The sequence below is a fragment of the Anomaloglossus baeobatrachus genome, chromosome 2 (assembly GCF_048569485.1).
Source record: "Anomaloglossus baeobatrachus isolate aAnoBae1 chromosome 2, aAnoBae1.hap1, whole genome shotgun sequence".
Classification (NCBI taxonomy): domain Eukaryota; kingdom Metazoa; phylum Chordata; class Amphibia; order Anura; family Aromobatidae; genus Anomaloglossus; species Anomaloglossus baeobatrachus.
The window spans coordinates 559,475,293-559,501,095 of record NC_134354.1 but is presented as its reverse complement, the minus strand read 5'-3'; the positions used below and the strand labels follow the sequence as shown (position 1 = coordinate 559,501,095).

Below are 25,803 nucleotides of genomic sequence, written 5' to 3'. Positions count from 1 at the left end.
GTTCCCCCCCCAGGAACATGGTCGCGGCTTTTACTCCAACTTGTTCGTGGTGCCAAAGAAGGACGGTTCGTTCCGTCCCGTTCTGGACCTCAAACTACTCAACAGACATGTGAGCATCAGACTGTTTCGGATGGAATCTCTCCGCTCGGTCATCGCATCGATGTCACAAGGAGACTTCCTAGCATCGATCGACATCAAGGATGCTTATCTCCATGTGCCGATCGCACCCGAACATCAACGCTTTTTGCGTTTCGCCATCGGGGACGAACACCTTCAGTTCGTGGCATTGCCTTTCGGCCTGGCGACAGCCCCACGGGTGTTCACCAAGGTCATGGCATCTGTTGTGGCGGTCCTACACTCTCAGGGCCACTCGGTGATTCCCTACTTAGACGATCTCCTAGTCAGGGCCCCTTCTCGGGTGGCGTGTCAACACAGCCTTACCGTTGCTCTGGGACTCTCCAGCAGTTCGGGTGGATCATCAACTTCCCGAAATCCAAGTTGACACCGACCCAATCACTGACTTACCTCGGGATGGAGTTTCATACTCAGTCAGCGGTAGTCATGCTACCGCTGGACAAACAGCTTTCTCTGCAGGCAGGGGTGCAATCTCTTCTTCGGGGTCAGTCACACCCCTTGAGGCGCCTCATGCACTTCCTGGGGAAGATGGTGGCAGCGATGGAGGCAGTGCCCTTCGCGCAATTCCATCTGCGGCCACTCCAGTGGGACATTCTCCGCAAATGGGACAGGAGGTCGACTTCCCTCGACAGGAACGTCTCTTTCCCTTGCAACCAAGATGTCACTTCAGTGGTGGCTCCTTCCCAACTCTCAGTCGCAGGGAAAATCCTTCCTACCCCCAACCTGGGCTGTGGTCACCACGGACGCAAGCCTGTCAGGGTGGGGAGCGGTTTTTCTCCACCACAGGGCTCAGGGAACCTGGACTCCGATAGAGTCATCCCTTCAGATCAATATTCTGGAGATAAGGGCAGTGTATCTAGCTCTATTGGCCTTTCATCGGTGGCTGGAGGGCAGGCAGATCCGGATCCAGTCGGACAACGCCACTGCCGTCGCATACATCAACCACCAAGGCGGCACTCGCAGTCGTCAAGCCTTCCAGGAAGTCCGACGGATTCTGCAGTGGGTGGAAGCCACAGCTTCCACCATCTCCGCAGTTCACATCCCGGGCGTAGAAAACTGGGAAGCAGATTTTCTCAGTCGTCAGGGCATGGACGCGGGGGAATGGTCTCTTCACCCAGACGTGTTTCGAGAGATCTGTCGCCGCTGGGGAACGCCGGACGTCGATCTCATGGCGTCACGGCACAACAACAAAGTCCCGGCATTCATGGCCCGGTCTCAAGATCACAGAGCTCTGGCGGCGGACGCATTAGTTCAGGATTGGTCGCAGTTTCGACTGCCTTATGTATTTCCTCCTCTGGCGATGCTGCCCAGAGTGCTGCGCAAAATCAGGTCCGACTGTCGTCGCGCCATTCTCGTCGCTCCAGATTGGCCGAGGCGGTCGTGGTACCCGGATCTGTGGCATCTCACGGTGGGTCAACCGTGGGTGCTCCCAGACCGCCCAGACTTGCTGTCACAAGGGCCGTTTTTCCATGCGACATAGTCCCACCTTACAAGCGTCCGCTGGAACCCTAGGACCTTAACAGGGTGCTAACTGCTCTTCAGAAACCACCTTTCGAGCCGCTGCGGGAGGTCTCTTTATCACGTCTTTCGCAGAAGGTGGCATTTCTAGTGGCAGTTACATCGCTCCGTAGAGTGTCGGAGCTGGCAGCGCTGTCATGCAAAGCCCCCTTCCTGGTTTTTCACCAGGATAAGGTGGTTCTGCGTCCTGTTCCGGAATTTCTCCCTAAGGTGGTATCTCCTTTTCATCTCAATCAGGATATCTCCTTACCTTCATTTTGCCCTAATCCAATTCACCAATGTGAAAAGGATTTGCACTCATTAGATCTGGTGAGAGCACTCCGGCTCTACGTGTCTCGCACGGCGCCCCTGCGCCGTTCTGATGCGCTCTTTGTCCTTGTCGCTGGCCAGCGTAAGGGTTCGCAGGCTTCCAAGTCAACCTTGGCTCGGTGGATCAAGGAACCGATTCTTGAAGCCTACCGTTCTTCTGGGCTTCCGCTTCCTTTGGGGCTGAAAGCCCATTCTACCAGAGCCGTGGGTGCGTCCTGGGCATTGCGGCACCGGGCTACGGCTCAGCAGGTGTGTCAGGCAGCTACCTGGTCTAGTCTGCACACTTTCACGAAACACTATCAGGTGCATACCTATGCTTCGGCAGACGCCAGTCTAGGTAGGCGAGTCCTTCAGGCGGCGGTTGCCCACCTGTAAGAGGGGGTCGTTTTCGGCTTTTTATCGAGGTATTCTTTTACCCACCCAGGGACTGCTTTTGGACGTCCCAATTGTCTGGGTCTCCCAATGGAGCGACAAAGAAGGGAATTTTGTTTACTTACCGTAAATTCCTTTTCTTCTAGCTCCAATTGGGAGACCCAGCACCCGCCCCTGTTCCCTTCGGGCTGTTTGTTCTTTTGTGTACACATGTTGTTCATGTTGAATGGTTCTTTTGGTTCATGGTTTTCAGTTCTCCGAACATCCTTCGGATTGAATTTACCTTAGACCAATTTAGAAGTTTCCTCCTTCCTGCTTTTGCACCAAAACTGAGGAGCCCGTGATGCACGGGAGGGTGTATAGGCAGAGGGGAGGGATTACACTTTTGAGTGTAATACTTTGTGTGGCCTCCGGAGGCAGAAGCTATACACCCAATTGTCTGGGTCTCCCAATAGGAGCTAGAAGAAAAGGAATTTACGGTAAGTAAACAAAATTCCCTTCGTTTCGCTTTTTAGGCCATATTGATAGTTGTCTGTGTGCTTAGTATAAAATCCGTTGGAATCTATAAATGGCTGGGTGTATAGACCACAGCACTGCTCTGCTTTAGGTATAGCTGGCACCATGGAAGCCACATAACAGTTTACTACTATATTGTATAACGCTGTACACGGTGTCAGCTATATGGTGTTTGATTTGAATAGGCTGTTAATAAAACAAAGTTAAAAAAAAAAATACGCAGGATTGGTCCTGTAAATGCTACGGTGCCCCAAATAAACAAAAAAAATATACTCTCCTCCCAGATGGGCGTTTTTCTTCCAGCACTCTCATGGCATTGTTTGGCTGCAGCACTCGTGTGACATTCGTCACATGAGGGCCGACAAAAGTGGTGTGGGCATCGGGGGAATAATGCCGGATTAGTAGGTGGGTGTGTTTTTAGATATCATATAGGGCACTATAGCCTTTAGGACGGTCATGTCCAGTAGTGGACATCCTATTTAAGATATTTGCTGTGACTTTAACTTCAAGCCATGATTGTAACTTTGGGAAGATGTGGCAGGATCCCATGCCACGCGGCTGAGGGGAGGGCAGCAGTTCAGCGCCCGCATGTCATCATGATGCATTGCAATGTTGTATTCTCTCATAGAGATTAATGTCTTGTATTGTTTTTCCTTTCAGTACTCAGTGAAACTTGAAAAAGGAGATTATACTATAAGGATGCAGGTTCGTCATGAACAATTAAATGAGCTGGAACGTCTGAAGGACCTTCCCTTTGTGATTTCTCACAGGATGGCCAACACATTGAGCTTGGATGTATATGAGAGTCACAGCATGGCCCTCTTAGGGAAGAAAAAGGCCAACACTATAACCTTGCCTCCGAAGCACAGCCAGCCGTTCTTTATCACAATGCTACCTGACGATAAGTAAGTAACTCATGGAAACGCTCACCCTACCTTCATATTCAGAATAATTGTTGGAGTGTATTGAGAAAATGTGTGCGCCTGGTCCAAAGGTGAATGGTTTTAGAGCGCTATTCCCATGTCAGGCACTTAGACAATTACACTGTGAATATGTCATAAGACGACCTACATCGGACCTCGGATATGGCTCTGTCTACACTGGGAAAGGAGGGGTTACAGCAGCCCCTTTGTTTCTTTACCCCAGGGTTTGGCTGCACTGGACCTGATAAGATGTTTTGGGGCTTTTTGTGTTTTTGTTTTTTTTGTATATGTAATTTTCTAAGTATCTTATGGAATAGAGATACTGGTTTATCACACAGGTTGTCATCAATATTTCCATCAGTGCTTGAAACTTCAATAAGTTGTTAATTTTGACTAAATCTTGCTCATCTATAAAGGAAAAAGTAGTATTTCTGTGCCTCTAGGTTTTGTGTCTTCTGTTACTGTGTTACATCATGGCTAGTCTTGTTTAAAGGAAGACCTGAGCCATATTTGTCATTTTGAGAACCACAATCATTCTTTGAATCTGTTTAACAGAATACCCAAAGGCGCTGGTCCAGGCTGCTATCTAAGTGGCACGCTGACACTGTCTAAGACAGAACTAGGCAAGAAAGCTGTAAGTATTTTGTATCTTATTCTTTTTTTATACGTCCACTGATGATCAGTCACTTTTTATTCTTCTGTTTATATCTTGTAATATTTCCCTTATAAAAACTTGGGCTTTTTTTTTTCTCACATTGTAGTTCAGTATAACAATGCCAACCTTGCTGTTCCCATCCGTTTTCTTTTTGCATAGCTAAATTGTCAATATATTTTGGACAAAGTACTTTTAGTAGTAATGGAGAATAATTCAGCAGCAACCTGGCACAGTGTTAGGATGCTTTCACACTACGTTTTTTTAACATGCGTCATGAACGTTTTTTTAACGCAAAAACAGATCCAGTGAAAATGAGTTTTTCTTTTCAATGCATTTGCAATGGCCTCGCGTCAACATGTGTTCACATGCGTTATAGTGAGGATCCAGCGACTTGCAGTTTTTTTAACTTTTTTCAAAAACGCTACTTGTAGCGTTTTTGAGCTGCGTCCAAATACTGTTTTTCACTGGATCCTGACTATACTGTACGCAAACGCATGTGAATGCTGGCATGCTGATACAGTATCCTGCTTTCTCTACTGAGCGTGCCCAGAAACCAGCCTGGCGTGATCAGTCTCTCTCTCACCCTCCCTCTCTCCCCCTCCCGAGAGCAGCGGACGCTTGTAACCAAGGTAAATATCGGGTAACCAAGCAAAGCGCTTTGTTTAGTTACCCGATGTTTACCTTGGTCACGTGTGCAGGGACCAGGCAGCCTGGCTCCTAGCAGCTACGGACGCTCGTAACCAAGGTAAATATCGGGTATCCAAGCAAAGCACTTTGCTTAGTTACCCGATGTTAACCTTGGTTACCAACATCTGCAGCTGTCAGATGCCGGATCCCAGTCTGTCACGTTCAGTTCCTCTCACTCCCGATCACATGACTCCAATGCCCGCCCATAAACTTCAAGTGGCAGGATCCTGCAAAATAACATGCGCAAAAACAGGATCCACTTTTACAACAAAAAAACGTTCATGACGCATGTTAAAAAAACGTAGTGTGTAAGCGGCCTAAGACACAAGTCCACGAATGGGAGTTACCTAAACCACAATTTGCAGTTGTTTCATAACACAGATTGCAAAGTTTAGAGAGAGAGATATTTATTAACTTTAAAGGGGTCATCTGATCATGGAAAGCCCCTTTTACAATGGAACTGCCAGGCACTCCTAACAAGCAGGTAGCTCTTTGGGTAAGGTACAGATAGCCAGGCATTTCACCAGCAGCAAATATTGCAGGGAAATGAAGTGTAACATTGCAACTATTTTAGGCGATTTGCTGCTTATAAGGAATATAAAAGGAGGGCTTAAGTACATCAAAATGTGTGCGCTTTTAGAGGGCATCTGTTCTGGTTCATAGGAAGTCTGAAGCCAATCACTCCCCTCTGTGATATCTACATGCCTCAATGGGACACAGTCTGGATTTGTCCTAATGGTAAAGGAAGCGCAGTCTTTCCGTTGATAATCCCTTACATTGGAAAATGCAAGTTGTAATATCAGAGTTTAGTCTATTAAAATTTAGAAAGATCTTGTACCTATCACGGGATGTGACGAGGTAGCTTGGAACGGGGGTATGTACACTATCCCTAGGGCTAGGGTGGCCCTAGCTATCCCTGTTCACAAAGATACGTCTGATAGTTATGATGTTTGGGCCGCCTTCCTAACCCTAGCTCCTTAATAGCTCTGGACTATACCCCCTTCTCCCCCACCCTTGGAGTGCCAAGCCAGGAGTCGTTTTATCCCACAAAAATAGGGAAAAACAAAAACTCAAACTCACTGCGCACACACAGAGGTAAGGCAAGACGCGTTCAGGAGGAAATAAACAACGAGGATATTTCCTCAACACACAAAATAACGCACAGAAGATCACAGCACAAGGACCGCTATCGCAAAATAAAGCTATAATTAGCATGGCGGGACAGGATCCACCATCTTTGAAAGACTGGAGGTGTCTGTGACAGGCCTCTAGTAACCTAGGAGCAATCCACAGGCCAACAGAAATTAACTCCTGCTAAACTGATAACAAATAAGCACACGACTGGTCGATGCAAAAGTCTGACTATGCAACTCAGAAGCACCAGGTGGTGTCACTCTGCAGTGTGAACAGGGTGAGAAGTCGCCATGACACTTGGTGAGTTTAGAGCTTGACACCGTGTGACAGTACCGCTTGCTTTAATTTTACTTTGGCCTTCTTTTTAGACAGTGTCACCAGGTTTTTGCCACCTAATCTGAAAACGCCATAATGTAGAGGCACACACTGATTCCAGTGATGTCACTTAATGGGATGCTTGCTGTAGCTTTTATAAAATCACTGTTTTATCAGCAGGAGATTATCATTTGAGGACTAGTAAACCTGCTTCTTTATTTGTGTGATCTTTGCATAACAACAACCCCACCACTGATTGGCAGCTTTCCATAGTGTACACGGAATGCTGCCAATTAGTGGTGTAGGCGGCATTAAATAGAGCTCTGACTTCAGAGAGCTGGAAGAACTGCAACAGATAAAATGCCGATATTATCAAAACAGCAACAAGCAGCCCAATAAGTGATACGTTGCTGGACTTGGGGGTCTCTTCCCCATATCGTGCTGCTTTTGGGGTAGCAAAAATCTGGTGAGTTTCTCCCTTTTAATGTAATACAGAATTGTGCAGAAATCTTCCTCTCCCATAACCATCTCCACATTTTTATATCAAGTATTGTTCTACTGCATCAATGTGTCATTTGTAATATCAAATTTGTTACAACTCAAGATAGAACGTGCAAACTCTCAAAGAACTATACAGCACCTCTTCCTGAGCGTAACGCCACATTGTGAATATAAGGTGCAGGGTAAAGGGATTGTCTCACGAAACAAAGTACAATTTAATGGATAGATCTTGCAATAATATTTTCCACAATTGAATGTGTTTAAAAAGAAAAACCTGTTTCTTTGTCGCTCCTAATTGGGAGACCCAGACAATTGGGTGTATAGCTACTGCCTCCGGAGGCCGCACAAAGTACTACACTTAAAAGTGTAAGGCCCCTCCCCTTCTGGCTATACACCCCCCCCGTGGGATCACGGGTTCCTCAGTTTTTTGCTTTGTGCGAAGGAGGTCAGACACGCACGCATAGCTCCACTGTTTAGTCAGCAGCAGCTGCTGACTATGTCGGATGGAAGAAAAGAGGGCCCATACAGGGCCCCCAGCATGCTCCCTTCTCACCCCACTTTCTGTCGGCGGTGTTTGTTAAGGTTGAGGTACCCATTGCGGGTACGGAGGCTGGAGCCCACATGCTGATTCCTTCCCCATCCCCATTAGGGTTCCGGGTGAAGTGGGACTTTACCGGTCTCCAGGCACTGAGACCGTGCTCCATCCGCAGCCCCTGGAGAAGCCGCTGGATATGGAGCTGAGTATCGTCAGGGACAGACCCTGCTCCGTCAAGGTACTCTGTGTCCCCGTGCATACCGCGCGCACACCGCAGCATGGCTGGGTGTGTTAGTGCGCCGGGGACATCAGCGCTGCTGCGCTTGTGCCGTTTCCTCACTACAGCTTGGCTGAGTGGGTAGACTTAGGGCGAACGGTCGCGCCGGCCGCTGGGGTCAGTCACACTGCGACGCGGCTGGGACTTGTGGTGCGCCGGGGACTTCCGCGCTGGCCGTGCATATATCACGGCCGCGCTTATTACTACAGTCCCCGGCTTTTGCGGCCTAGTTCGTCTCGTTCCCGCCTCCGCACCTGCCAGTCAGGAGGAGGGCGGGACGCCGTACAGAGCATCAGCGCTGAGGGCTGGAGTCTGTTTTACATACTCCAGCCCTCACACCAGGCACAGTAGGACGCAGTTTCCCGCACTTTGTCTGTGGCACGCCCACGGTCCGCCCCTCTTCACAGGACGCCGGCAGCCATTCCTGTCTGCACGCTGAGCTGGAGAGGGGAGCCTGGGAGACCCAGACACGGGATTCTACGACCTCATACCCGCTTTTCAGCGGGCGGTAAGCAGCCCTCAAGGGCTCACCCCCACTTGTGCCGTTGTGTACTTGGTATTTTGTGTTTGCAAATACTTTTCACTGTACGGTCGCTGGTGATTCTCGGCTATATACCCTCCTAGATTGCAAGGAGGCAACAGCATGTCGTCCGTTAAACGCAAGGGTGCCAAGGCACAGACTTTATATGCTGCCTGTACCGCATGTGGGGCTACTCTACCGGCAGGTTCCACTGACCCCCATTGTGTGCAGTGCTCGGCCCCTGCAGCACTTGCTCAGCCGGGGCCTCTGCTAGACGTGACCCAGGGTGTACCACCTGTGAATGCTGTCCAGGTGACAGGAACGGAGTTTGCAGCTTTTGCTGATAGATTGTCTATGACAATGTCTAAGATTCTTGAAACATTGCAGTCTAGACCAGTAACTCAGACCACGGACACTGTTGAATCATTGCTCCCTGGTCCCCCTCAACTGGAACACTTCCGGGCTCCGGGGGTGTCACATGCACCCCAGGGTGACGGCTCTGACTCGGACGACAGTCCCAGACAGCCTAAGCGGGCTCGCTATGAGGGGCCCTCAACTTCGTCTCACTGGTCAGGATCCCAGCGGGATGAATCTATGGGTGATGAGGCGGATGTAACTGATCAGGATTCTGATCCTGGGACCGCCCTCAATCTGGATACACCGGATGGTGACGCCATAGTGAATGATCTTATAGCGTCCATCAATAAGATGTTAGATATTTCTCCGCCAGCTCCTCCTGAGGAGGAGTCAGCTTCACAGCATGAGAAATTCCATTTCAGATATCCCAAGCGTAAATTAAGCTCTTTTCTGGACCACTCTGACTTTAGAGACGCAATCCAGAAACACCACGCTTATCCCGATAAGCGGTTTTCCAAACGGCTTAAAGATACACGCTATCCTTTTCCCCCTGACGTGGTCAAGGGCTGGACCCAGTGTCCCAAGGTGGACCCTCCAATCTCCAGGCTTGCAGCTAGATCCTTAGTTGCAGTGGAAGATGGAGCGGCACTTAAAGATGCCACTGACAGACAGATGGAGCTCTGGTTGAAATCCATCTATGAAGCTATTGGAGCGTCGTTGGCGCCAGCATTCGCAGCCGTATGGGCACTCCAAGCTATTTCAGCTGGGCTTACACAAGTCGACACTGTCACACGTACATCTGCTCCGCAGGTGGCACCATTGACCTCTCAGATGTCTGCATTCGCGTCTTACGCGATTAATGCTGTCCTAGACTCTACGAGCCGTACGGCGGTGGCGTCAGCCAACTCCGTAGTTTTACGCAGAGCCTTGTGGTTGAGGGAATGGAAGGCAGATTCTGCTTCCAAGAAGTGCTTAACCAGTTTGCCTTTTTCTCGTGACCGATTGTTTGGTGAGCGTTTGGATGAAATCATTAAACACTCCAAGGGTAAGGATTCATCCTTACCTCAACACAGACAAAACAAACCCCAACAAAGGAGGGGTCAGTCTGGTTTTCGGTCCTTTCGAGGCTCAGGCAGGTCCCAATTCTCCTCGTCTAAGAGGACTCAAAAGGATCAGAGAGGCTCAGATTCTTGGCGGACTCAATTACGCCCAAAAAAGACAGCAGGAAGAACCGTCACCAAGACGGCTTCCTCATGACTCTGTCTCCTCTTTCCGCATCCTCGGTCGGTGGCAGGCTCTCCCGCTTTGGCGACATTTGGCTGTCACAGGTCAAAGACCGTTGGGTGAGAGACATTCTGTCTCACGGGTACAGGATAGAGTTCAGCTCTCGTCCTCCAACTCGTTTCTTCAGAACTTCTCCACCGCCCGACCGGGCCGATGCTCTGCTGCAGGCGGTGGCCGCTCTAAAGGCGGAAGGCGTGGTGACTTCCGTTCCTCTTCAGGAACAAGGTCACGGTTTTTACTCCAATTTGTTTGTGGTGCCAAAGAAGGACGGGTCGTTTCGTCCCGTCCTGGATCTAAAGTTGCTCAACAAACACGTAAAAACCAGGAGGTTCCGGATGGAATCTCTCCGCTCCGTTATCGCCTCAATGTCTCAAGGAGATTTCCTAGCATCAATAGACATCAAGGATGCTTATCTCCACGTGCCGATTGCGCCAGAGCATCAGCGTTTTCTACGCTTCGTTATAGGAAGCGAACACCTGCAGTTCGTAGCGCTACCTTTCGGGCTGGCGACAGCCCCTCGGGTCTTCACCAAGGTCATGGCTGCAGTAGTAGCAGTCCTGCACTCGCAGGGTCACTCTGTGATTCCGTATTTGGACGATCTACTTATCAAGGCACCCTCTCAAGAGGCATGCCAACACAGTTTGAACGTGGCACTGAAGACTCTCCAGAGTTTCGGGTGGATTGTCAACTTTGCAAAGTCAAATCTAACCCCGACCCAATCACTAACATATCTTGGCATGGAGTTTCATACTCTCTCAGCGATAGTGAAACTTCCACTGGACAAGCAGTGCTCGCTGCAGACAGGGGTGCAATCTCTCCTTCAGGGCCAGTCGCACACCTTGAGGCGCCTCATGCATTTCCTAGGGAAAATGGTGGCAGCAATGGAAGCAGTCCCTTTCGCGCAGTTTCATCTGCGCCCTCTACAATGGGACATTCTCCGCCAATGGGACGGGAAGTCGACGTCCCTCGACAGGGATGTTTCCCTCTCTCAGACAGCCAAGGATTCTCTCCGGTGGTGGCTTCTTCCCACCTCTTTGTCAAAAGGAAGGTCGTTCCTACCCCCGTCCTGGGCGGTAGTCACGACAGATGCGAGCCTATCAGGGTGGGGAGCAGTGTTTCTTCACCACAGGGCTCAGGGTACGTGGACTCGGAAAGAGTCCACCCTTCAGATCAATGTTCTGGAAATCAGAGCAGTCTATCTTGCCCTGCAAGCCTTCCAACAGTGGCTGGAAGGCAAGCAGATCCGAATTCAGTCGGACAATTCCACGGCGGTGGCGTACATCAACCACCAAGGGGGAACACGCAGTCGGCAAGCCTTCCAGGAAGTAAGGCGGATTCTGTCGTGGGTGGAAGACACAGCATCCACCATATCCGCAGTTCACATCCCAGGCGTGGAAAACTGGGAAGCAGATTTTCTCAGTCGCCAGGGCATGGACGCAGGGGAATGGTCCCTTCACCCGGACGTGTTTCAGGAGATCTGTCGCCGCTGGGGGATGCCGGACGTCGACCTGATGGCGTCACGACACAACAACAAGGTCCCGGTTTTCATGGCACGATCTCACGATCACCGAGCTTGGGCGGCAGACGCCTTAGTTCAAGATTGGTCACAGTTCCGGCTACCTTATGTGTTCCCACCTCTGGCACTGTTGCCCAGAGTGCTCCGAAAGATCAGGTCCGACTGCCGCCGCGCCATTCTCGTCGCTCCAGACTGGCCAAGGAGGTTGTGGTACCCGGATCTGTGGCACCTCACGGTAGGCCAACCGTGGGCGCTACCAGACCGTCCAGACTTGCTGTCTCAAGGGCCGTTTTTCCATCTGAATTCTGCGGCCCTGAACCTGACTGTGTGGCCATTGAGTCCTGGATCCTAGGGGCCTCAGGTTTATCTCATGAGGTGGTTGCCACCATGAGACAGGCTAGGAAACCATCCTCCGCCAAGATCTACCACAGGACGTGGAAGATATTCCTATCTTGGTGCTCTGCCCAGGGAGTTTCTCCCTGGCCATTTGCATTGCCTATTTTTCTTTCCTTCATGCAGTCTGGGTTGGAAAAAGGTTTGTCGCTTAGCTCCCTTAAAGGTCAAGTCTCCGCGCTATCCGTATTTTTTCAGAAACGCCTAGCGCGACTTCCTAAGGTACGCACGTTCCTGCAAGGAGTCTGTCATATCGTCCCTCCTTACAAGCGGCCGTTGGAGCCCTGGGATCTGAACAAGGTTCTAATTGCTCTCCAGAAGCCGCCTTTCGAGCCTATGAAGGAGATTTCCTTTTCTCGGCTTTCACAGAAAGTGGCTTTTCTAGTGGCGGTCACGTCTCTTCGGAGAGTGTCCGAGCTGGCGGCGTTATCTTGCAAATCTCCCTTCCTGGTGTTTCACCAGGACAAGGTAGTTCTGCGTCCAATTCCAGAGTTTCTTCCCAAGGTGGTATCTTCCTTTCATCTCAATCAGGATATCACTTTACCGTCTTTGTGTCCGCATCCAGTTCACCAATTCGAAAAGGGTTTGCATTTGTTGGACCTGGTGAGAGCACTCAGGATCTACATTTCCCGCACGGCGCCCCTGCGCCGCTCGGATGCACTCTTTATCCTGGTCGCTGGTCAGCGTAAAGGGTCGCAAGCTTCCAAATCCACCCTTGCGCGGTGGATCAAGGAACCAATTCTTCACACCTACCGTTCTGCTGGGCTTCCGATTCCATCTGGACTGAAGGCCCATTCTACCAGAGCCGTGGGTGCGTCCTGGGCATTACGGCATCAGGCTACGGCTCAGCAGGTGTGCCAGGCGGCTACCTGGTCGAGTCTGCACACTTTTACCAAACATTATCAGGTGCATACCTTCGCTTCGGCGGATGCCGGCCTAGGTAGACAAGTCCTTCAGGCGGCGGTGGCCCACCTGTAGGAAAGGTCTGCTTGACAGCCCTATCACGAGGTATTCTTTTACCCACCCAGGGACTGCTTTTGGACGTCCCAATTGTCTGGGTCTCCCAATTAGGAGCGACAAAGAAGAAGGGAATTTTGTTTACTTACCGTAAATTCCTTTTCTTCTAGCTCCAATTGGGAGACCCAGCACCCGCCCTGTTTTTTCTTAGGGATTTTGTTTTTCGGGTGCACATGTTGTTCATGTTAATAAGTTCAGTTCTCCGATGTTGTTTATCGGATTGAATTTGTTTTTGAAACAGTTATTGGCTTTCCTCCTTCTTGCTTTTGCACTAAAACTGAGGAACCCGTGATCCCACGGGGGGGTGTATAGCCAGAAGGGGAGGGGCCTTACACTTTTAAGTGTAGTACTTTGTGCGGCCTCCGGAGGCAGTAGCTATACACCCAATTGTCTGGGTCTCCCAATTGGAGCTAGAAGAAAAGGAATTTACGGTAAGTAAACAAAATTCCCTTCTTCTGTGCTGAGATAATCTGATAAATCTGTCCCTGCTATAGACTGTGCAGTTTCTGTGTCTGATTTTGCAGGAACATAGTCTGAAGGTGCTCCATCTCTTTATAGATTAGGAAAGAAGACTATACAGATATTACAGCACGGGATCATAGCTGCTGGATTCCGTGGGGTAAAACATCTTTAAAAACATGCATAGAAATGTTTTACCTCACAGAAATCTGCTTATTACTAGATGATATATTGTTTATTCCAAGGTGTATTGATTAAACTGTACTTTGCTCGTGGTGCCTTCTAGCCACAGTTAGTCCAGTCTCTAGCTGTCAAATAGTCGTGACCCTATGGAGAGGTTTTGCTAAGTCAACACTATGCAGTGAGCAGAAGCACCAATAGCATCCTGTAGGACCTAGCAGTGACATGATTGCTGGATCTCTCTCAGTCGATCGGTGGTTGTTTAATAGCCAGTTTACACAGGCAGACTCCTCTCCAGCTGCTGGGTAATGACAGACCAAGATCGGCTTTGCCTGAAATGTCTCATTATAAGGGAGTTGTTGTTTTCTGTCGTCCAAGGTACAATGGCAAGAGTAATAAAGAAAACCTTTTGATGATTTGTAGGGGACAGATTATGTAAGAAGTGTATAGTACAGGGTTCCGAGAAATCACTATTGTGAAGTAATTCTATCAAACGATAGATTGCTTTCCTGGTCTTTGTCTTGCTTTGCATTCATTGGCAATTGCATACATTTTTAAAGGGAATCTGTAACATGTAAAAATGCTATTAACACTAGAAGTCCCAGAAATTTCGAGCTCCCCCCCCTCCCCCCCCCCGAAGTCCCGAAAGAGGGTCAAATGAACCTTAGTCCAAACTGAATAGAACTAGAAACTAAATGGCTAAACTCAATGGAAAACAACAACCTCCTGTGGTGCGACAGTAATGGCCTTAATTACAGAACAAAAGACGGTGATCATAGGATGTTAGCTAAAATGCTTCAGGTCATTCGACCCGTCTCTAAGTTCCAAAGGTAGAAATGTTAAATGACCCCTCTCTGGGACTTCTAGTGTTAACCTGCAGCTATGGGGTTACTCTGCAAGTTAATAGCATTCTGAACCTTCCCGAAACCTGCAGTCATGGAGGCGACACCAGCACGGGTTCAGTCACTGCTCTGTGCACGGAGAGCAATGGCTGTAATCCCACCCTGCACACTGACAGACAGCCGCTCAGCATTAGAGACAGCTGTCGGTCAGTGCGAGGGGTGTGGCTACAGCTGCCGCTCTCCATACACAGAGCATTGATTGAACCCGTGCTTACGCCTCCTGATACCCAAACGCTAATAAGGATGACAGCGCTCCTCCGGGTGAAAAAACATACAATTTCTTTATTCCAGCAGTGGTGTATGTTTTTTCACCCGGAGGAGCGCTGTCATCCTTATTATTGGTATGTTGTTTCAAGTGATCCCTTGATCTTGGACGTGCGCTCCTGAGGTGCTGATTGTGCTGTTGCACAGGCACTCAAGTTTTTTAACCAAGGTGCTGTGGACTTTTCTTTTTTTGATACCCAAACGCTGCCAGGAGGATCAAAGTTAATTTCCTCACAGCAGTGGGGCTTAATGAGCAGGTACGGGGCAGGTTCAGAATGGTATTAGGGTATGTGCACACGTCTGCGTTCTATTCTGCAGAGTTTAATCATTGCATGTATGTTTCAGAACGCAGCCAAAAGGTGCAAGGTGCTGAAGTTTGTTCACAGTCATATGTCCAATTAAATTACAATGTGGTCAGACCTCAGTCCCACACAAGAATGTCAATCCCCGATTGCACAGTTAAACATTTGGTTCCAATATATAGGGGATACGTATGGTTAAGGTCCAAGCCCACATATACATACAGTTAGGCTATGTGCGCACGTTGCGTAAATTCATGCAGTTACGCTGCGTTTTATAGCGCAGCGTAACTGCGTGCGTCCTGCGTCCCCTGCACAATCTATGGAGATTGTGCAGGGGCCGTGCGCACGTGGCATATTACAACGCAGCGCTTCGGCTACTGCCGAAGCGCTGCGTAAAAAGAAGTGACATGTCACTTCTTCCGTGCGCTTTGCCGGCAGCTCCTGCTCTGTCTATGGCAGGAGCTGCAGGCAGAGCGCACGTTCTCGCCGGCACCATGCGCCTCAGAACGGAGCTTTTCAGCTGCGCTCTGAAGCGCACCTTTTACGGTGCTGGGCTAGTATGCAACGTGCGCACATACCCTTAAGGCCCCGTCACACTAAGCAACATCGCTAGCAACATCGCTGGTAACGAACAACTTTTGTGACGTTGCTAGCGATGTTGCTGTGTGTGACATCCAGCAACAACCTGGCCCCTGCTGTGAGGTCGTTGGTTGTTGCTGAATGTCCTGGGCCATTTTTTAGTTGTTGCTGTCCCGCTGTGAAGCACAGATCGCTGTGTGTGACAGCGAGACAGCAACAACTAAATGTGCAGGCAGCAGGAGCCGGCTTCTGCAGAGGCTGGTAACCAATGTAAACATCGGGTAACCAAGAAGCCCTGTCCTTGGTTACCCGATATTTACCTTTGATACCAGCCTCCTCCGCTCTCACTGCCTGTGCTGCCGGCTCCTGCTCTGTGCACATGTAGCTGCAGCACACATCAGGTAATTAACCCGATGTGTGCTGTAACTAGGAGAGCAAGGAGCCAGCGCTCAGTGTGCGCTGCTCCCTGCTCTGTGCACATTTAGCTGCAGCACACATCAGGTAATTAACCCGATGTGTGCTGTAACTAGGAGAGCAAGGAGCCAGCGCTCAGTGTGCGCTGCTCCCTGCTCTGTGCACATTTAGCTGCAGCACACATCGGGTTAATTAACCTGATGTGTGCTGTAACTAGGAGACTGGGGGCTGGTTGCTGGTGAGCTCACCAGCAACTCGTGTAGCCACGCTCCAGCGATCCCTGCCAGGTCAGGTTGCTGGTGGGATCGCTGGAGCGTCGCAGTGTGACAGCTCACCAGCAACCTCCTAGCAACTTACCAGCGATCCCTATCGTTGTTGGGATCGCTGGTAAGTTGCTTAGTGTGACTGGACCTTTAGGCCTGAAAAATCCCAGTTACTTATCTGGTGGGACAGGTGTTTCCCTCAGGCGTATCTGGGTTCATCAAGGGACATACAGAGGAAACTCAAGATGTATCCAATTGATTAGGCCATAAATCTTATAATCCTCTTGTTTACGCTCAAGGCAGGTAAATAAACCCGGATAACTGTAACTGGGCCCAGCTAATGGACCACATCCCCATGCCACTTGCAGTCGTCATTCCAAATCACCACAATATGTGGTCATAGAGGCCCTGCCAGCAGCAGATGTTTGCAGTTGCAGCGTGTCGCTGTTCAGTGGCTGTGTGATACTCCAGTCTCCTCATATCTGAGAAATCTGTTTTTAAGGGAACCTGTCATCAGAAATTTAGCTTGAAACCTAAAAGTTTCCCCCTCTGCAGCTCCTGGGCTGCATTCTAGCAAGGTTCCTGTACTTTTTGTGGCCCCTTTTAAACCAAATTAAATACTTTATAAACTTTATACCTTTTGCTATGTAAATCGTCCATGGGTGCGGGCTCTCTGCTGACCGTTGCTGTTCCTCCAGCAGATTTACGCCGTCCCCAAACGCTGAATTTCATCTCGGGACGCCGCCCCTGGGCGCCCGTGGTCCCGCGCATGCGCTGTGCGACTGTAGCGGGACTGTGCACTGTATGCACGTGTGACCGCTGGTGACGTTTTGCGCAGGCATGAGGTTATGGGCGGCGCTGTGAGTGTCATCAGCAAGTGCCGCCCATAACCTCATGACCGCACTTTCCCCACTGCCTCCAGCGTTCTGCGCAAGCGCTTGCTGGCCAGATGACCCGACGTCACCTCTTTCCTATCTTGCCCTGCTGCAAGGTAAGATGGGAAGGAGGTGACGTCGGGTCATTTGGCCGGCAAGCGCTTGCGCAGAACGCTGGAGGCAGTGGGGGAAAGCGCGTCCACGAGATTATGGGCGGGCACTTGCGATGCAATCACAGCGCCGCCCATAATCTCGTGCTTGTGACACACGTCACCAGCGATCCTGGCGTGGGCGGCACCTCAGGCGTAGTGGGCGGCGTCCTGATGGATGAAATGAAGCGTGGGGGGACGGCGTCAATGTGCTGGAGGAACAGCAACGGTCAGCAGAGAGCCCGCACCTATGGACGATTTACAAAATTTACATAGCAAAAGGTACAAGTTTATAAAGTATTTAATTTGGTTTAAAAGGGGCCACAAAAAGTACAGGAACCTTGCTAGAACGCAGCCCAGGAGCTGCAGAGGGGGAAACTTTTAGGTTTCAAGCTAAATTTCTGATGACAGGTTCCCTTTAAAGGGTCATTCTCCACTTATTACATGTTTAGAGTTGCAAATTGTTTGTATCCAGCCAGCATCATTGCCCCTACACGCTCTTGCTGCAAAGGAATAGCTGCCTCTGGTAGGGGTGTCTGCGAGAGCGCACAGTTGGTCTAGCAGCATAATCATGCCGCTGTCCTGACCTGTTAAACTGTTAATTCTTTACTAGTCTCCCGTAACGTCTCTGTTCAAGTACTGTTGGGGCTCGCGTGAGGTTGTGATGTCACTCGAGCCCCGTGTCCAATCACCACCAATTTCTCTCTCCCCACCACCCTCAGACAAAATGAGTTAATCAACAGGAAGTTATCGCTGCAGCCACCTGTCACTTCCTTCCGATTACTCCTACGCCCGAAGACAGGAGCGAGAAGCTGGTGATGACTGAACACGAGGCTCACAGGACGTCACAACCTCTTTAGCCCCGGGAACGTGAGCCACCAACACTGCTGGAACGACACCGGCTCGGGAGGTGACTAAAGACTTTCATTGGGGGAAATGTAGAATGAGAAAAGGTTGTCCTAGTAGTGGCAAGCAGTGTCCACCACTTCAGGGTACATGATACAGTGCACCATGCACAGTGTGACGGAATGACCACCTATATAGTTCTGGAGTCAGTCTTTATTTACTTTATAAACTGCTATATCTTAAGAGAATGCTATCATCATAAAATGATCTATTATATCAATCAGATTTTTGTTTATATAATATATCGGAATTAAAAATATAAAATTTAAATCTTGCAGTTTATATTTGCTTTGGGCTTTTATAGACTGTAACTTCCTGTAGTAAGGAGCAATCTTGAGACTACTCCTTTATGTAGTTAAAGCCCTGTGCGCACGCTGCGTTTTTTGCCGTGGATTTGCCACGGTTTTGCTGCATGATTTGCTGCAGAAAATGTTCATAACCTTTCTACAGTCATTCCCCAGCAAAACCTATGGTAAAAAAAAAAATGGTGTATGCACACTGCGTTTTTTTTTCCCCTACAGGTTTTGCTGCAGAATGAGAGTGAGCATGTCACTTCTTTTCTGCAGGTACCTGCGGTTTTTGCCATCGATAATGGCAAAAAAATGCAGGGACCAACCCGCAGCAAATTGCAGGTGTGGTTTTACCGTGGTTTTTGCTTCGGGTGCGGTATTCTGCCAGAGGGTGCGGATTGTTCTTAAAAGTCCATTTTGTAGTTGTGCACATAGCCTTAAGGCCCCATTACACGCAGCGATATCGCTTGCAAGCGTACCCTCCCCCATCGGTTGTGCGTCACGACACCTGCCTAGCGACGTCGCTGTGGCCGGCGAACCGCCTCCTTTCTAAGGGGGCGGTTCGTGCGGCGTCACAACGGCGTCACTAAGCGGCCGCCCAATAGAAGCGGAGGGGCGCAGATGAGCGGGCCGAACATCCCGCCCACCTCCTTCCTTCCTCATTGTGGGCGGCTGCAGGTACGAGGTTGTTCCTCGTTCCTGCAGTGTCACATGTAGCGATGTGTGCTGCCGCATGAACGAACAACCGGCATCCTGCAACAGCAACGATTTTATGAAAATGAACGACGTGTCAACGATAAGGTGAGTATTTTTGATCGTTAACACTCACTCGGAGCTATTACACACAACGATGTCGCTAACGACGCCGGATGTGCGTCACGGAATCCGTGACCCCGGCGATATATCGTTAGATAAGTCGTTGCGTGTAACAGGGCCTTTAGAGTGGATCTGTCACCTGAATACACAACACAAATATTTATCTTGTGTAAGAAAAAACCAAACAACCTGTCTCAGCCGCTTCATTGGAGGACACAGGTTCCATGGGTTAATATACTGAATAAAAATCTGTCCCCCACCCTCCACCAAACAACACATGGGCATCCAACACCTAGTGATCCAGTTTTAGTTTTGTGTCTTTCGATGCAAACGTGATTCTGAGTAGCAGACCGGTCTTGGGCTATGTGCGCACTTTGCTTTTTACCTGCTTTTTACCTGCTTTTTTGCTGCTTTTTCAACTGCAGCGTTTAATGCCAAAATGTTGTGTTCTGCTTTTCAAGCAAAGTCTATGGGAATTTGGGTTTCTTGTCCGCACTTTGCAGTTCAAACTGCAGCCTTTTTGTTGCAGAACTTTGGTCAAAAACTCACCTTTGCAGGGCAAAACCCAAATGGCAAAAACAATAACAGGACAATTGTTTTTGCTATTTGGGTTTTGCGCTGCAAAGCTGAGTTTTTGACCAAAGTTCTGCAACAAAAAGGCAGCATTTTGAACTGCATAGTGCGGACAAGAAACCCAAATTCACATAGACTTTGCTTGAAAAGCAGAACACATCCATTTTGGCATTAAACGCTGCAGTTGAAAAAGCAGGTAAAAAGCAAAGTGCGCACATAGCCTTAGCCTTGATTAGGCTGGTTAGGAACTAACCTTTTTTTTATTTTATTTAATTTGACTACCTGTCTTGAGCCAGGCTTAACTCCCAAGGGTTCATACCTTGGCTATTGTGGTCCAGCAGAACTTGGTTTATAACACACCAGCCTGGACTGCTCACCCGGTCGAACTCTCTGCCACTGTATTGGCCCCATTGGATCTGGGGATCTCATTCTTGTCTTGGATGCCCCTCAATCCTCTCCTTCTATGCCTATCAAAGGTGCCTATATGCCTATCCTGTCCATTTTAGCTTTCAAGCAGGGTGATTTATTTTATATATATATATATATATATATATATATATATATATATATATATATATATATATATATATATATATATATATATATATATATATATATATATATATATATATTTTTAATTTTAATTTGTCTAGTGATCTTTTCCATCAGGCGACGCTCTGAAAGTGGCTATCTTATGTATCTCATTTTTTGAGTGATCTACCGTTTGACTCCCTCCTTTAGCTGTAGTGGGATTCTCTGCCTTGGTTTTCTTCCTTTTAGGTTTTTTGCCTCTAATCTCCTGGAGAGGGTGGATTTTACACACTCTGAGGTAGTCATTCCTGTGCAGCTCTAACTGTTCCTCACGGTTCCGTTTGGACGTATGTTTCCCTTATTCATCCCAGTATGCTCTGTCTCATGTCAGGGCTACGCATTGTTCTCTGGTTTTGATCCTTGAAAGTCGGCCTAAGCTAGGGCTTCCATGCCAGGGAATGGCTCTCTCAACCCACTGGGTAGAAAGCCTCCTGGTCCTACTCCTCCAGGTGTCAATTCTCCTATTCAATAGGGCCACTATTTAGTCTTCTGTCCACATTGTCTTGTTGTGTCTAGGGATGCAAGTCTTAGTAGAAAAGTACTATAAGCGGCAGTTGCTCAGGTTGTAATGTGAGGGATTTGTTTTATACCTTCTGCAGTACTAGTATTCATTTTCCCACCCCAGGGCCAGAGTTAGGACGTCCCATGATACCTGTGTTTCCAAATGAAACGACCAAGAAATAAAGATTTTGGTACTCGCCATAAAATTTTTCTCGTAGCAATCATTGGGGGACACTGCACCCTCCCATGTTTGGAGGGTCTTAGTTATGCTCTTCCTACTGCTTTTGCACTAGCTAAAAACAGTAGGTGTATCCTGGAGGGGTGGAGTCAGTTTTTTTTTTTTTTTGTTTTTTTTTTGTCTGAGATGTATTCTTATTGTCCACCTCCAGATGGCAGCATATGAGCTCATGATTCCTACATTCCCCAATAAAGGCGAGTACGTTAAATCTTTGAAGTTTCACTTCAGTGCACATTGGAGAAAATTAGGCCAAACCTTCAGATTTTAGACCTACCTACTATCGAGTGTTTATGGGTGTCTCCTGACTCATATTTATTCTTTTATTTTGAGAGTAGATAAGCCAGTTGTACAGTGGCAGCAAAAACAATCTTTATAAGAACAACAAAACCACATAATCTTAACATTCAAGTGTTTTATTGTTCTTATTTCCTTACAATTAGTATTTTGTCTTGGCACCCTTACATTTTATCCCCATCTGCAGTCATTTAGGCATGGATTCAGCAAAGGCTGGTGACGTCTCTGGAGTCCATATTGCCCACAGTGTCTTCATTGCCTCCTTTAGATTGTTCATGTTGCTGTCGTGTCTCATGAACTTTAGTTTTCATTAAATTCCCACCATTTTATCTATGGGGTTAAGGTTGTGAATTAACTGGCCACTCTAAAATGTTAATGTTTTGGTCATTGAGAAACTTTGTCACGGCCTTGGCTTTGTGGGCAGGGGCTCAATCATGCATATAGTAATCACACTAGTGAATGACCCAAAAATTATAGCAAATGTTGTTTCAAAACATTAATAGAACTGCTTGCTTTCATACTTGCATTCTTGTTAAGGAAGTACAAACCTGTGCTTCCACTGCCTGCACCCCACACATCACAATGTCAGGGGGGTTAACAGTCTGAATCATATATTTCGGGTTATACTGTGACGTGGTACTTGGACCTACGCACAATCTGAGCCTCCTTCGACCAACGTGAAAGAGCTCTCATTCCTAAACCTCACTTTCTTCTACTTCTTCTCAGATGTCCAATCTTGATATTTCTTACAGAAAGCAAGCCTTTTCTTCTTCATTGCTGCTGTGAGCAAGGACTTCTTTGCATCATGGTGACTTGGTAGACCCAGGTGCTTTTTCAGACCATGACAAATTGTTTTTGAGTCAATGGCAATTACAGAAGGCTTTGACATCGCGTCACGTTTGAAAAGCTTATCAGTACTTGGTGAACTCTTCTTAGGTGCGCAAGAGCCCGACTTCCTCTGCTGTACCATCCCAGGAGGAAATGACACCGCCTACCACTTCAGTTGATAAAGTGCCTCTCTCGACACACCCAGATCTTTGGCTACAGCATTCCCGCCCCCCCCCCCATCCCCCTTCTCTAGCAGAGTCAAGGCTCGGGATTTCTCTTCAGTTTTAAGCTTCTTCCGACCCATTGGGAGAGATAATAAAAAACTGTCTAATAGCAAAGCTGGCTGAGGTTCTCATAACAACCAATCAGCGTGCAGCTTTAATTTTACCAGAGCAGTGTGAGAAGTGAAAGCGGAGCTTTGATTGGTTGCTATGTGCAGCTAAGCCATTTTTACTATTGACAGTTTTTGACTATCTTCCCCATTGTGTGCACTTTTAAAAAAGTGAAATAATGACATGGATTTTACATGTAAAGATTTTTTTTGCCAGCACAGAACGAACACATGTCCATTTGCGGCTTACTCCATTCTTTCGATTAAAAGCACCTTAACCTCTACACGACATTTGACGTACTGGGTACGTCATGAACGTCAGTGCAGTGCCATTCTGACCAAGCACGTAGCCAGTATGTCATGTTTTCATGCGATCATTGCAGCTGCAGTGACTGACATCGCATGAAAGTGCCTGCTAATCGTGTGAGCCCGGCACCAATGGGGGGTTTCGTCCCCCCCCACAGCGACGATCGCTGTGATCAGCTGTTCAATTCTGAACAGTCAATCGTATCGGTTTCAGGCAATGAAATTTCCTGAAACACTGATGTCCAGCTATGATCTGTGCTAGAACAGCGCCGATCATAGGCTGGAGCTGGGAGAGAGCAGCATCCTGCTCGCCAGCAGAGATTGGAGTGATCGTCCTGTGACGTACGATCGCTCCAATCACAGAGCACCACGGAGCTCTCAGTGACCGTTCTGCACCGCTCCACTCCAGTTTTGGGACTCTTGCAGAACGGTCTCTGACAGTCTGCTGCTGATCTGCTGGGCCTTGTGATGCCACACGCTTTTTGAAGCCTGTGCTACCACTGCTCCTGCTGCTGATCTTGACTGAAGAAAGAAGATCTTCTAGTCTATCCCGGATGTGTTCCTGGTTTTTTTTTTTTTTTCCTTTCTTTTCCTCTCTATCCCCCCATTTCTCTCCCTATCCCGCCCTTCTGCCACCAATCACTGATCAGTACTTGAGCGCTCGCTTTTTGTCAGGGTTTTTTTTTTTGTTTTGTTTTTTTACCTCCTCCATGTGAGTGTCCTGTAGCCGCAGAGCGCTGATCAGTGAATTAGATCACTGATTGGCATCCGTGCCGCTTCTAGCCAGGACTTTTTTCAGTTTTGTTTTTTTTTTTTTTTTCCTCTGTCCATTTTCCATCCCCTTTTTGCACCTCCTTTGTGCATGCTTCCTGTAGCCACAGAGCGCTGATCAATGACGCACATCGCTGATTGGCGTCCATGCCGCTTCTAGCCAGGACTTTTAAATTATTTTTTTTTTCTGTGCGTAACTCCTCCTGTTTAGCACCACACCTGTGCTTGCTTCCTTCAACCGTTGAAACTGATTGGGGACTTCCATCATCACTGATCGGTATCCGGTTGTAAAAAAAAAAAAATTAAAAAAAGTAAACTAAGAGTCAAATTTAATTTAGAGTTGATAGGCTAGATTAGGGACAGTAAAAATATACCGTAGTATTCGCAGTTTACTACGTTTTTTTTTTTTTTTTTTACTGAATCAAGTCAGGGTTAGCGTCAGATTGTTTCGGGCACTCAGTAATTTATTTTTACTGATGCCCGTTTAGTAGTTGTAGTGGAAAAATCTTGTAGCGCATATACTACAGGTATTATTTATTTTTTTAATGCACACAATTAGTATAGTTGCGGGTGCTTTATTTTTACTAACGTCTGTTTCGGGTTTTTTTTATTTCACCAATTTTTATTTTTTTTTCCAGCTTTCTAATTTTTTTTCTTCTATTTTTTCCTCTTCTATTCTTATCTTGATCTTTTTATTCTTTTCAATTTTTTTTTCACCTCTTCTATTTTAATAATTTTATACATACATACATACATACATACATACATACTCTTGAATAAAATTTTTATATTTTACACACTTGAAATAATGTCCCGATCATCTCAAAGAATGCACTGGGGACACCCAACCCGGCACTAAGGACCACCTTTGGACCTCACCCACTTAAAATTATGAGCCACAGATTCTTGATTTTGTGGCGCAATCAGGAATCCAATTTGATACGGCTGGTCTCACAGAATTGACTTTTTCGAAGTCTTTTTCTCTGAGGATTTTTGTAAATCTTATTGGTGGTCCTGACAAATTTATATGCAAAACAATTTATTGCCCAAAACCCCGCTTCATCGTTAGCTAAGTGGATGCAGTGGAAATGAAGTTTTGGCGCCCGGTTCTTCATAAGGGGTTAGTGAAGAAGCCAGACGTTCGCCAATATTGGAGTGTTGATGTTTTGTATAACACTCCAGTATTTTGCATGGTTATGCCCGGACACGCTTTGCGGCTATAACCAAATCTTTGCATTATAACAATAATGCACATTGACTTTTCAAAGTTAGGCCGGTCATAAATCACTTCGGCAACAAGTTTGCGGAATTGTATGTTCCCCCAAAGAGATCTGCGTGGATGAGTCCCTCGTCCACGTCAAGGGGAGGCTGGGATTCCGTCAGTACCTGCTCAACAAGAGGGCCAGGTATGGAATTAAACTCTATAAGCTATGCGAGAGTACCTCAGGTTTACCTCAGGGTACACCCTCAGGTTTAGATTTTATGAAGGGAAGGACTCATGGATTCAACACCCTGAATGCCCCCTGTCCTGGGAGTGAATGGGAGAATTGTGTGGGATTTGGTGCACCCACTACTGGATAAGGGTTATCACCTCTACGTAGATTACTACACCAGCATCCCACTGTTCAAATCCCTCTCTGCCAGAGCTGCTGCAGCTTGCGGTACTATGTGGAAAAACCAGAAGGGCCTCCTAAGACGCTAATTGGGCAGCTTCAAGGTGCTCACCACACATCTAGTTTCTACTGTTTAGGCACATCGGGGGCTCTCCAAACGCGACATGGCTTCCGCTAATGATTCCAACCAATTTTAATGTTCGAAAAGTCAAATGGCGCTCCCTCACTTCCGAGCCTTGCCATGCGCCCAGACAGTAGTTTTCCACCACATATGGGGTATCCGCCTACTCAGGAGAAATTGCACAACAAATTTTGGGGTCCATGTTCTCCTGTTACCCTTGTGAAAATAAAAAAAATTGAGCTCAAAGAACATTTTTGTGGAAAGTGGTTTTTA

General features: G+C 47.8%; 1 protein-coding gene across 4 annotated transcripts in view; it reads left to right on the top strand.

Annotated features, from left to right (window-relative positions):
• The window catches only part of TPP2 (tripeptidyl peptidase 2), a 252,335-nt gene that overhangs the window by 162,028 nt on the left and 64,504 nt on the right, over positions 1 to 25,803 (top strand). For all 4 annotated transcript variants that reach the window (XM_075336693.1, XM_075336691.1, XM_075336694.1 and 1 more), the window contains exons 22-23: positions 3,511 to 3,755; positions 4,329 to 4,407. In XM_075336693.1, the coding sequence (XP_075192808.1) occupies positions 3,511 to 3,755; positions 4,329 to 4,407 (324 nt within the window). The remainder of the gene's footprint in view (positions 1 to 3,510; positions 3,756 to 4,328; positions 4,408 to 25,803) is intronic.